Source organism: Cuculus canorus, chromosome 20, assembly GCF_017976375.1.
Source record: "Cuculus canorus isolate bCucCan1 chromosome 20, bCucCan1.pri, whole genome shotgun sequence".
NCBI classification, from domain to species: domain Eukaryota; kingdom Metazoa; phylum Chordata; class Aves; order Cuculiformes; family Cuculidae; genus Cuculus; species Cuculus canorus.
The window spans coordinates 3,517,298-3,530,048 of record NC_071420.1 but is presented as its reverse complement, the minus strand read 5'-3'; the positions used below and the strand labels follow the sequence as shown (position 1 = coordinate 3,530,048).

Sequence of the window (12,751 nt, the reverse complement as noted above, 5' to 3'; positions counted from 1 at the left end):
AACTCCTCTTTCCCTCTCATGTTGGCCTTCAGGATGACATGACCGACTCCTTGCGGGATTACACCAACCTGCCTGAGGCCGCGCCCCTGCTCACCATCCTGGACATGTCAGCCCGGGCCAAGTACGTGATGGATGTGGAGGAGATCACGCCCGAGATCGTGGAAGCCTTTGTCAGCGACTTTCTAGCAGACAAGCTAAAACCCGAGCCCATCTAAGGCGGCATCTGTGCCAACAGACATTATTTAAATCTAGGTCTCTCTTCCGCCGCTCGTGGATTCTCCAGCGTGTCCTCACGCCCGACCCAGTATCCAACCTTCTTGTGGTGCCTTGTTTTACGCAGTGAATCCTTCTCCTAAGCAAACTCCTCGAGATGCACTTTCAGCAGGGAGTCATTGGTGTTTGGAGACTTTGCTTGTGCTTCATGGTGATATATTCTCTAATAACCAGGCCAGAACTGTTACTGTATCGTTATTTTATACACGGCACTAGCTAGCAGGCAAGTCTTTTTGCATGGTGTTCTTCCCAACGTATGCATCAGGCAGTGGATGGGGTTTCTGGGGCTCTTTTCTCCTCCTCCCTCTTCTTTCCTTTCCTACCACCCCTGCTGACTAAGTGACTTCAAGGAAGCAATAAGGAAGCTGACCCCTTCACCCCTGGCCCGTCTTACTTCCCTCTCTGGAGTACCGGTGCCCTAACGAGGCCGAGACAAAGTCTTAACTGCTGACAACCTCTGAAAGACCATGGCATAGCCAAGCTCTTCCTCCTTGGGGGTGAGACCTTTCCAGGTGGGTTTCCCACCTCCCACCCCAAGCACCGACAGCCTTAGGCAGCACTGGCTGCGCGTGTTGGGGCGTCACCCACCTGCGACCAGCGGATCTTCCCTCCTTCCCTCTCTGAGCCAGGAGAAGGACCGCCACCAGGCTGCCCTCACCTCTCCGTCTCTCCCTTGTGCTCTCTCTGTCCCCCACTCTCCTCTTTTCTGGTATGAATTTTCCTGTCCCCTCTATGTTAGATGATTGAGCTGTTTTTTGTAGGTGTGTCCCAAACCCAATGTTAATGGTGCTGTTCTTTAAGAAATAACCAAAAAAAAAAACCCACAACAAAAAAAATCCTCTCTCCCTGACCCGAGCAGCACAGATGAAAGTGAAATTGTAAAAACTGTACATGGTGATTGGAACTTTGTAATAAAACCGTTATAATAACCTCGTCTTCAGAGGTGCCGATTGCTGTGTCCCACTGCTGAGGAGAGAGGAGCCACCTGGGTCTCGAGCAGGAGGAGCCAGAGCCCATGGCGTAGGTGGTGGTGCCAGCAGCTCCCGGTGCTGCGATGGCTGAGCCGGAATCACGGGTTGCTAGCGCAGCCGCGCCTGTGAGTGGCTCATCCTGGAGCCAGGATGGGTCCAGTGCTTGGTGAAACCCCTTTTCACCAGCATTACCCTTGCCCCGGGTAGGAAGGAGCTGTTTGGCCGGCAGCGGGGTGTTCGCTGCCTCGCTGAGCCTGCACTGCCCTAGGCTGGTCCTGTGCCTGGGCTTTGGAGGGGTTTGGTGGGTTCGAAGGACCGCAGGGCTGTAGCATTTATTCATGCAGCAGCAGGAGATTTATTTTTCTTAGAGAAGCCATCTTCCCCTCTGGTTTGGGCTTGTGGGAGAGGCAGTGAGCTCAGCACTGTCGTAGCTGCTCAGTGGGAACTGGAGCAAAGCAGCAATTTTCTGCGTGAGAATGGCTTTGTTTGGGACCTGGGCTGGAATTGTGCTCTGGAGATGGAATTGCTTGGCTGGAGTAGTTTCAGGCTTGTGGTAACACCACTGTCTGATGGCGCATCCACGCCCAGCCCGGCAGCGCTGCACAGTGCTTGGGTACAAGGGCAGGGAAGAGGCTGAATCTGAGGATTTCTTCAACAGACACTCTAAGTTATTTCAATGTGGTAACAGGAAACCAAAGCTGCAGCAAGCAGAAGCTTGGCTGCACGACTCACAGCCAGAGTAGAGAGGACATTTTTAAATGCCCAGCAGGACAGGCAGCAGCCAGCGCCGTCGCAGGAACCATCAATCTGCAGCTGCCGACGATGGCGAGAGCCTGGGCTGGAGCCTCCAGTGACTTGACACATCCTGGATCCATGAGGTAGGTCACTGTGAGCCAACTTGTTGCCCTCTGGGAGGCACAGGCAGGCCCTGGGGTGTCCTTCCCTGGTGCTCAGTGCCCGGTCGAGCAGCCGCGCCCACAGCTCCTTTTCCACCTTTCCCTCATTCATAATTCATTCGTGCTGAGGCCCAGCTGCTGGAATGATCTGTGCGCGAGGACAGACACCACCTCCTGGCAGCGGTGTGGCTGTGAATGCCGGAGCTCAGACACCCCACACCTCAGCCAGGCCCCAAACCAGCCTGGTGCACGGCAGGCACCCCCAGGAGGGGTTCTGTGCAGCTCTTTGCACTCGTTAGAGCACAGGGTTTGGGTAAGCACAGGCAGGACCCATTCAAGTGGACACTATTTGGCTTTTCTGACCCCAAAACCACAAGCAGCAGCCAGGCCACACGGCCCAGGGCTGCGAGAGGAAGGACGCGTGCTGTCAGCAGCAGTCAGGCCAGCAGAAAAGGTGCTGCGGCAGCTGAACCCTGATCCAAAGCCTCCCCAAGTCTGTGCAAGAGCAATAAAAGCAGTGCAGCGGGGAGCTGGGTGCCCGCATGGTGAGGGCTCCCATCCTGTCCCTTCTCACTAGCATCACCCTGCGGCCAGATCGCCCGCATGCTCTCCGCGGAGCCGCACGCTCATCGAGGCACAGCTCCAACACTGCCAGAGCTGTTTAATACCCGTTTACTGCAAACAAAACAGCCTGAGCTGCTCTTTTATTAACTCTACAGCGCGCCAAAAAGAGGAGAGCCTTCTTCAGCACCCAAACGTCCACAGCTTAGCCCGCTGTGGGGAACTTCTGCCTCTTGCCTTCCTGCTTGTGCCTCTGCAGCAACTGTCTTTTCCCCTCAAACAGCACAATGCCAGCAGCGATAGCGGAGTTCAAGCTGTCCACGCCTGGCACCACGGGAATGACGAGTCTCTTCCCGCCCGTGCTGGCTGCGAGATGAATTGCGTCTGGACTCAGACCGTGTGTCTCTCCACCAATCACCACCGCCACCGGAGCCTGTGTCCAGTTCTCGTAGTAATACTGTGCGGCCAGCTCTGGGACACACACCCCCGCCATGCTCTCCTCATCCTCATGCTCTGGAGCAACATCCAATTTGGATTTCACAGAAGCTTTCAGGTCGCCAGGAGCAGAGCCAGTCCTGCCGCCTCCCCTCAGCACAGACACAGTCTCAGCCTGAGCGCCTGGTTCTTTGTTGTCGGCCACGTACACCTGGATGCCGGCAGGAAGGTTGCTGGGAACAGATTCCCAGTCCAGGTTGGCGATGATGGGCAGACGGAAGTGAGCCCCCATGCCTGCACGAAGCACCTTCGGCTCCCACGCATCCACACAGCCTGAGATAGAAGGAGGGAAAACAGCCTCAATGCAGCAACTCCCACACAAATGGGATTCAGCAATCACTGTTTCCCACAGCAAATCCTGTCTGTGCTGAGCACTGATACAAATTCTTGGGAACATCTTCAAGCACCTCTTATTCCCTGCCTTACCCCCCCATTACTCAAATTAGACTTCTTCCCCCTCAGGGAAAGGCTCTTACCTTTGGTGAGCAGCACTTTCTCACAGCCTGCTCCTGCTGCGGATCTCAGAATAGTCCCCAGGTTTCCTGGGTCTCGGATATTGTCGCAGATGAGGAGCAGCGGCAAGGAGCTGGTCAGCTGAGCAGCAGGGTAGGACATCTTGGCATGGTTGGGCTTGGAAAAAATCCCTGAGGAGACAAAAGTGCTGACAGGCTTCTGACTAACACACCTTAAGGACAGGGCGTCTCTGATTCACGTCATGGCCCAAGTCTCACCAAAGAGGTGCTGGAGAAAGCATTAGGAAAAGCACGGCTTAAAGTTTTGGAAGAGTTTGTGGCTTCATAAGAACTATTTTACAGGCAAGCTGGAGAGGGGCTATTCATAAAGGCTTGAGGTGATAGGACGAGAGGGAATGGGTATAAACTGGAGAGGGGCAGATTTAAACTGGACATTAGGAAGAACTTCTTCACCATGAGGGTGGGGAGGCCCTGGCCCAGGTTGCCCAGGGAAGTTGTGGCTGCCCCATCCCTGGGAGTGTTCCAGGCCAGGCTGGATGGGCCTTGGGCAGCCTGATCCAGTGGGAGGTGTCCCTGCCCATGGGAGGGGGTGGAACTGGATGATCTTTAAGGTCCCTTCCAACCCTAAATATTCTATGATTCTATTTCCCAGCACAGCATAAGCAATGTACTATTAAAAATGAGCATGAGCACCTCAGTGCGCTCTAGGAGCCTCTTCCCAGTTACCACAGCAGGCAAAGGAACAGGGAATTCTCTCGAATTATAGCACTTTTGACACACTGCCAGAATGTGCAGAGGAAGGCTATGAAGAGACGGTTATTATCCACTTATCAAATGTAAAATAAGTTTCCCTTTAATCATCGTTGTGGCCGTTTCTAAGGCAACTTACCCATCAGCCCCTGAGGAGTTACAACATCAGACCAGCTCTTAATGTCTTCAAATTTCACCTTCACGAGGCTGGCTCGTTTCAGCTGTGCCTCAGGCAGCTCCTTCAGCTGCCCCACGGTGCTGAAGAAGAGAGTTTGCAGCACAGCCCCCGCCTCCAAAGCATCCTTGATCAGCCTCTGGCCCTCCAGCAGAACCTTTCCCTGATGGTCCCGAAACTTCTTTGATTTGGCGATAGTCACCACTTTTCTGTGGAGGAGAAGTTCATTACAAAAGACATCATGACGCTAACACCCTCAGTGTGGCATTTGCCAGCCCGAGAACCCCACTCAGAAGCCCATGGAGTATCTATAGAATTATGGATTCATAGAACCATATGGTTGGAAAAGACCTTTGACATCAAGTCCAACCGTACCCGTCTCCTACAAAATCATATCCCTGAGCGCCTCATCTACCTGCCTTCTGAACACCTCCAGGGATGGAGACTCAATTACTTTCCTGCGCAGCCTCTGCCAGTGCCCAAGAACCCTGCTGGTGAAGATATTTTTCCTCATGTCTACTCTGACCCTGCCTTCGTGCAACTTGAGGCAATTGCCTCTCATCCTATCACTTGTTACTTGGGAGAAGAGACCAGCACCCACCTCGCTACAACCTCCTTTCAGGCCGTTGTAGACAGCAATAAGGGCTCCTCTCAGCCTCCTTTTCTCCAGGCTAAACAACCCCAGGTCGCTCATAACCCTTGTTCTGCAGACCCTTGCCCAGCTCTGTACCCTTCTCTGCCCACGCTCCAGCCTCTCAATGTCCCTGTAGTGAGGGGCCCATGGACACAACATTCTGGGTGTGGCCTCACCAATGCTGAGCGCAGGGGCACAATCCCTGCCCTGCTAGCCACGCTGCTTCTGATCCAAGCCAGGATGCCTTGGACTTCTTGGCCACCTGGGCCACTGCTGGCTCATGCTCAGGCGCCAAGCAGCGCCCCCAGGTCCTTCTCCACCAGGCACCTTTCCAGCCACTCTTCCCCCAGCCTAGACTGTTGCAGACATTGTAGGCGTCTAGAACCAGAACCGCCCCCCCTCCACGCCGAACCCCCCAGTGTGACAGTTAGCCTCCAATCCTGCAGCTGTGACAGCGAGCAGCCCCGGGGACACGGAGGGGCGGCCCCCGCGACACCCGCGGGCCTCACCCCAGCCTCCTGTCCCCGGGCGCCGCCTTCTCGTACCACAGGCCCGGCCCGGCTGCGCTCCGCTCCACCGCGGGCGGGGGCGGCGGGGGGCGCTCCCGGGGGCTCTGCTGCGCCTCGGCCGCGGCGCCGCGCTCCTTCTGAGGCGGCAGCACCCGCACGGGGCTCCTTCGCAGCGCACGGACCCCGCGCCGCCCCACCACGGCCTCGCCGGTCCGGAGCAGCGAACAGCTGAGCCTCCTTAGCGCCGCCATCTTGGCGCCGCGACACCGGCGGGCGCGCGGTGTGACGTCAACGTGGCGCGACGCCCTCACGAGGCACAGCCGTGGGGAGGCAGCGGGCGCGCTGCTTGACGTATTCTCGCGCGACGGCCGCCGTCCGCTCCGCCATGGGGGCTCGGCGGGCGCTGCACTTCGTGTTCAAAGTTGGGGACCGGGCGCGGACCGCGAGCTTCTACCGAGAGCTGCTGGGCATGAGCGTGAGCAGCGGGGCCGGGGGGAACCGGGGAGGGGTCTCCCATCAGTCAAAGGAGAGGGGGAAGGGATCTACCCAACAGGAAGGGCCCGGGGGGCCTGGAAGGGATCGTCCGCCTCAGGCAGAGGGAGGAGGAGTGCAGAGTCCTGCACTCATAGAATCACTAGGTTGGAAAAGACGTCTTAGATCATCGATTCCAACCATTCCTATCTGCCACTAAACCATGTCCCCGAGCACCTCGTCTGCCCGTCTTTTAAACCCCTCCGGGGATGGGGACTCCATCCCCTCCCAGTGCAGCCTCTGCCAGAGTTCGGTGACCCTTTCTGTGAAACATTTTTTTCCTGATGTCCAGTCTGACCCTCCCCTGGTGCAGCTTGAGGCCATTCCCCCTTGTCCTGTCCCTGTCACTTGGGAGAAGAGCCCAGCACCCTCCACTCTACAACCTCCTCGTCCCACTCGGGACACAACAGCCCCGTGCAGCTCCAGGCTGGGGGAAGAGTGGCTAGAAAGCTGCCTGGCAGAGAAAGACCTGTGGGTGTTGGTTGACAGCGGCTGAACGTGAGCCGGCAGTGGCCCAGATGGCCAAGAGAGCCAACAGCATCTGGCTTGTATCCGAAACAGTGAGGCCAGAAGGAGCAGGGAAGGGATCCTCCCTGTACTTGGCACTGGTGAGACCTCACTGCGAATCCTGTATTCAGTTCTGAGACCGTCAGTATAAAAAAGGTATTGAGGTCCTAGGTCATGTCCAAGGAGTGCTGAAGCTGGTAAAGGGTCTGGAGAACAAGTCTTATAAGGAGCGGCCGAGGGAGCTGGGATTGTTTAGTCTGGAGAAGAGGAAGCTGAGGGGAGACCTCATCACTCGCTACAACTACCTTAAAGGAGGTTGTAGAGAGGTGGATGTTGGTCTCTTCTCCCAAGTGACAGGTGACAGGACAAGAGGGAATGGCCTCAAGCTGCATCAGGGGAAGTTTATGCTGGACATTAGGAAAAAATTCTTCACAGAAAGGGTTATCAAGCACTGGCAGAGGCTGTGCAGGGAGGTGGTTGAGCCTCCATCCCTGGAGGTGTTCAAAAAGCGGGTAGGTGAGGTGCTTGTGGACGTGATTTGATAGTGGACAGGTACAGTTGCAGCTGATGTCTTTTCCAGCCTACTGATCCTATGATTCTAAGGAGTTGCCCATCTCAGGGAAGAGAGGGAAGGGGTGAGTATGAAGGGGTCTTCCACCTCAGTGAGGAGGAAGGGGGAATGGTCACCAAACTCAGTGGAGGCGAAGGGGTGGAAAACCGCCATCTTGGGGGAAGAGGGGGGAGAGGAAGGAGTCACCGGCTTCAGAGGAGGGGAGAAGGGGAACAAGGGGTCATCCACCTCAGCATGGGGGGCCCCGAGCTCCCCTGGCTCCCCCAGCTTGGCATTAAACCTGATGGGACAGCTGAGGTAAAGGGGAAAGGCGTTTCTTCTGTTCTAACCTCTCCCTCTCCTGATACACAAGGTGCTGAGGCACGAGGAGTTTGAGGAGGGCTGCAAAGCCAGCTGCAATGGGTGAGTGTGGCCCCTGTGTCCTCCCCCAGACCTTCATTTCTTGTAAAGCACCCACCAACCAGCCATGCTGTTATGCTATACGTAAAACAGGGGTTGTTTTATTTAAAGTGCTACCTTTGGAATTGGCAGGTTTTGAGTATTAGGTGTGATGTGTATGTGGGAACACAAGCATTGCTGTGTTACACCTATAGACTTATAGTCTTTATACTGAACTTTGTACAATTACTTCTAAACTTTGCTGGAATTAAGTTCAGCTATGTTAGTTTTTAACAGACCCGGGGCTCTCTGTGGGTCTTAAGTTAAAGATCGCTCCTGTTAGCCCCAAAGTTTTTTGTCTTTTCTTAACCTTTGTCAGACCGTAACGTTTCTTAACGTTAAGAACTGTTACAGTCTGGTGCCCAACTGTCTACTTTTCCTACTTTTTAATAAGGAAGTTCTTGTGTAATTCCAGCGAATGAGCAGTTTATGCTTTAAAATGCAAGCTGTTAAGAAAGAAGTAGAGCTGTTTTTTTGTTGCTTGGTTGTGTATGGCAGCCTGAGGTCAAAAGTACTGAGTGGGGGGATGTCGGTGTGCTGCACCGCAGTGTGAATTGCTCACAGGTGTCAGCTCCTGCTTGGTGGGAGGTGACTGGATTGCCCGTGCCGTTTGTTCTAGAAATGAAATTCTTCCTTGGAACACTGATATGTGCTGTTCTTGATGTTTATTTATAATACTGACGACAATTAAATATCGATATTCCAGCCCTTATGATGGAAAATGGAGCAAAACGATGGTGGGCTACGGGCCAGAAGACAATCACTTTGTTGCGGAATTGACTTACAATTATGGTATTGGAGAATATCGCCTGGGCAATGACTTTCTGGCAAGTACCATGCTTAGTAGCAAAATTTCCTTCTTGAGATAAGCTTTTTTATTTTTATGGTTAGGCGTCTGTTCAGTTTATAGGTTGAACCAGTTTCCTTTTCTGTTTAGTCTATTAGACTCTCTTGCGTTTGTAATTGTCTCCAATTTGGAAACACAGAAACTAGAGCGGCTTTGTGCTCAGTTAGGATCCAGGAAATCCTTCCATGAGCACCTTGTGGCTCAGTTGCTCTCTGTGTGTAGGACAACTGGTATTTGCTGCCAGATCCAACGTGAAATGATTAGTTAAGGAGGATTTTGCTGCAGCAAAAGCTCTTTTACTTATTATTACATAGTTCTTTGTTATTTACTTGCTGACAGCCCTTGAATAATCCCATGTTTCTTCTATGAATACATATCGTGTGTTGGTCATTGTTTCTCCTTAGCTACTGTGCTCCCCCAGTTTGTGAGGTGCCAGGGAAAAGCCGCTCGGAGCCACGGCTGTTTGCCTAACCTGGCAGAACAGTTAGGAACTCTATTTTTCACTTCTGTACAACGTATTGAATCACAGTTTTAAATTCCTTTAGCTTTTCATTTCCCTTTGATGTGAAGAAGGGTAGATTAACGCGTGCCAAATACATGGGGGATGCACAGTAAGACTAAGCTTATTTTATAGGAGCAAGATAGACGGTTTTCCGGAGATCATGTGGTTCATCTGTTATAAGAAGTAATTTTATTTGTTTCTGGTCCGATGTGGAGGCAGCCGATTGAAAGGTAGGTCTTGGGCACCGTCCATGATGTGAATTTGTGTGTGTCTGCTCTGCTTCCCGTAGGGCATAACACTTGTGTCCAGCCAGGCCGTGAGCAATGCCAAGAAGATGGGGTGGCCCCTCAAAGAAGTCACAACTGGTGTTTTCGAAGCTGAAGCCCCAGGAGGCTACAAGTTCTACTTGGAAGACAAGGAACAGCTCAAGCAAGGTGAAATATGCACACTTGCTCTTACTGGTATTCCGGAGAGATTTACAAGTGGGATGTTAGAGCAGGCTGTGCATTTGTTTCCATAGCATTTTATCAAGCAGAGTATGGTGGTGGTATTTCTTTGTGACTTCTCAAGAGTGTAAAACTGCATTTAAAACTACAACTTGTTTGTAACTAATTTTGTATTATTGCAATCTTCAAGATCCTGTGCTGAAAGTAACCTTGGGTGTCTCTGACCTGCGCAAGTCTGTTAACTACTGGTCTGATTTGCTTGGCATGAAAATATATGAGAAGGATGAGGAAAAACAAAAGGCTTTGCTAGGCTACGCGGATAACCAGGTTAGTCCTTAGAAAACTTTCCAGTTGTTGTCTTCAAAAGTTGTCTCTCATCAGATAAACCTCTAATTTCGTGAGAACAAAATCTTAAATGTGAAAAAAAAGCTCTCAATTAAAGCAACTGTGCGCTTAATTCTGTGTGTTTTAATTAAAGCTTGCGTTCAAGTAACTGCAGTTATTTAGAAAAAGCTGTGGTTTGCTCTGGTAATTCTGACTTGTTGGGACATTTGTGTGGGCAGTTTTGAAAGGGAATGTAGCGCTGAGAACAGCATCTTGCGAGCCGGGCTTTCTTTTTTCCTCTTTCAGTGTAAGTTGGAGCTGAAGGCTGTTGGAGGAGCGGTGGATCATGGGACAGCGTTTGGGCGGATTGCCTTCTCCTGCGCAAAGGAAGAGGTGGTGATCACATTTCCTTTGTGCCTGTCGTTACCCAGAGCTGACTAGTGGGAGGTTAATTTCTAGTAGCATTAGCAAAATATCTCAGATAGGAACTAAATAATATGGAGCAGATATTTTGTTTATATTTCTGGCGCTGGGAATGTATTGGAGTTGTGGATGATGGGGAACTGTAACGACCTGAATGCACCTGACTAGAGTTGATTTTGTTTGTTTTCTATTTAAGTTGCCAAAGATTGAAGCACTGATGAAAAAGGAGAACCAGAAAATTTTAACTCCTCTGGTTAGCTTGGACACACCTGGCAAAGCCACAGTGCAAGTGGTTATTTTGGCTGATCCTGTGAGTAATATAGGAAATAGTGGTTAAATTGAATTCATTTTCTCTCTCCCAGTTATCTAACTTACCTGGTTTTAAATTTCATTTAGGATGGCCATGAAATCTGTTTTGTGGGAGATGAAGCATTCCGAGATCTGTCCAAGGTGGACCCTAATGGTGACAAATTGTTAAACGATGTAAGTAATGCTGTGTGCACATCCATTTTCTTCCCAGTTACAGACACTTATAGAACCTAAAAATGAATTTTAAAGCTCACTTCATGTCCTGGTTAGTTTTCCAGCCTGGCTGTGTGGGTATATTTTGCTGGACACATCCGCAGTGCTTTGGTGTAAGTTACTACAGAAAATGAGTTGTGAGCTGCAGTAACATCAGCGCAGCTGGACACCCTCCTGAGGCAGAGGGGCTCTTGTGTGGAGCGTGAGCACTGGGGGAAGGCTGTGTTCAAACCGTCCTGCTTTGCTCTCGTGTTAGTAGATCACGTATTTATCTGCTGCAGCAGAGAATACTGGGTTTCAGTGTCTGTTTTCCTTACTAGTACATCAAAAATAATTTATCCATCAGAATAGACTTCTCCAGATTAGAAAGTGTCCTTGTGATCAATCTGGATTCGTGGGAAAGGCTGTTGAATGGGAGAGGCTGGTGAGTCGGCTGCTGTTCTGAACGTGGTTATGCTTTTCTTCATGCAGGCCATGGCAGGGGACGACAGTGACAAATGGTTTGCTGCACAAAATAGGAAGAAGGCATCTGCTTAGCTGGAGAGAAGGAATGGACTGCTCATTTGTGCCTTGTTTTTCATCTGAGTGAAATGCAAGTGCTGTCTAATCTGTTGCATCACCTCTTCCAGTAAGAGGGCACGCAATGTCTCATGCCGGTTGGTTTGTTTGATTTCAGCTTGTCTCTTACTGTGACTCTCTCCTTTCAAGCAAATAACGTGTTCTTCTTCAAAAAAAATCAAGTTATGCAGTAGGGAGCAGGTGGCTTCAAAACCAGGGCTATCTGTCAAGAGGAAAACCCTGCGTTTCTCTGTTGTTGTGCTTGACAAAGACATTGCTAGATTCATTATAGCATCTAATTCTCTTAACTAATTGGCTTTAGCCATCCTGGATTTGCAGCTCTGAGATTTTCAGGCCATTTCTGTGGCGAAGTTTTGGGCTGAAGGGATGGACTGTGTACGGAGAACTGGGGCGGCTCAGATATCGTGAGCGCCCGTTGACTGGGAACAGAGAAACGACCTCGTGAAAGCACATGAATATTCTATTCTGGAACAAACCCTGTTATCATTCAGAGCTGTTTCTCCAGCTTTTGAGGTGAGATGTTCATTTGAGAAGCTTGTGGTGCATTGCTCACTGGGGACACGTCCTTGATGTGGTGGTTTCCACCCAAAACCAAGCTCCTGCATACCTGTCTCCTTACGTTAGCGCATGGAGCCTTCCACATTCCAGATGGGAGCGGGGACGTGCTTTGTGCTGCCCAGCAGTGCTGTGCTGTCTGCTGAGGTGCCGGGAGGCAGCTTGAAATCGGCGTGTCATGGTTTTACAATTAGGTTTTTACCTTTGAAAGTAACAGTTCAGAGTTCATTCCATTGGAATGAAGTTGCTCTGCTTTTGCTAATGGAATAAGGGAATACAGAGAGTAATTACTGGCGTTGTCCACGTCTGGCACGCTGCCTGGCGTATAATCCTTCTTGATGAAAACCTCAAATAAGCTTCCCAGAGAAAAGCAGGCACAATTGGCAGCATTCCCGGTTGCAGAGGCACGTCAGTGTTTTTGAATATTCTGAGTTCAAACAGGAAAAATTCCTTGCTGTGTTTTTGTCGCTTGGGATTTTGGTTCAGATTCGGCAGCGATTTTTGGATCATGTTCTGATCAAGGTGAGAATCGTGTCCTGAGGGAAGGAGCGAGGTCCCTTACGACCCAAACCATTCTGTGATTCTATGAAATGTGATGCGAAGCTGCACCCTGGAACTGGCGCTGTCACCCTTAAATGAATAAAAGGACGGTTGGAAAGTGTTTGATCCACCTGCACGGCGCACGCCGAAACTCCTCTGCCTTTTGAGTTCTGGATGTTCCTGCTCACCAATTAACGCTAGGGAGGGTGGAGAGGTGATGACACCTCCG

The 12,751-nt window shown here is 51.2% G+C and overlaps 3 protein-coding genes across 5 annotated transcripts in view; 2 read left to right on the top strand and 1 right to left on the bottom strand.

Annotated features, from left to right (window-relative positions):
- NXN (nucleoredoxin) overlaps nucleotides 1–1,203 on the top strand; it is a 54,395-nt gene extending 53,192 nt beyond the window's left edge. For all 3 annotated transcript variants that reach the window (XM_054084820.1, XM_054084822.1, XM_054084821.1), the window contains exon 8: nucleotides 33–1,203. In XM_054084820.1, coding sequence (XP_053940795.1) covers nucleotides 33–215 — 183 coding nt within the window. In that variant the 3' untranslated portion in view covers nucleotides 216–1,203. The remainder of the gene's footprint in view (nucleotides 1–32) is intronic.
- Nucleotides 1,204–2,031: 828 nt separating this feature from the next.
- On the bottom strand, nucleotides 2,032–6,035 carry MRM3 (mitochondrial rRNA methyltransferase 3). Its single transcript, XM_009558528.2, has 4 exons — nucleotides 5,738–6,035; nucleotides 4,559–4,803; nucleotides 3,673–3,840; nucleotides 2,032–3,469 (listed from the first exon to the last, which is right to left on the bottom strand). Exons 1-4 carry the CDS (start codon nucleotides 5,986–5,988, stop codon nucleotides 2,907–2,909), a joined length of 1,227 nt encoding a protein of 408 aa, XP_009556823.2. The 5' UTR covers nucleotides 5,989–6,035; the 3' UTR covers nucleotides 2,032–2,906.
- Nucleotides 6,036–6,058: 23 nt separating this feature from the next.
- GLOD4 (glyoxalase domain containing 4) lies at nucleotides 6,059–11,599 on the top strand. The gene is made up of 9 exons (XM_009558494.2): nucleotides 6,059–6,212; nucleotides 7,699–7,748; nucleotides 8,491–8,611; nucleotides 9,423–9,567; nucleotides 9,770–9,906; nucleotides 10,210–10,296; nucleotides 10,523–10,636; nucleotides 10,723–10,809; nucleotides 11,320–11,599. The coding sequence occupies exons 1-9, from the start codon at nucleotides 6,123–6,125 to the stop codon at nucleotides 11,383–11,385; spliced, it is 897 nt and encodes a 298-aa protein (XP_009556789.1). The 5' UTR covers nucleotides 6,059–6,122; the 3' UTR covers nucleotides 11,386–11,599.
- The last annotated feature ends 1,152 nt before the right edge of the window (nucleotides 11,600–12,751 follow it).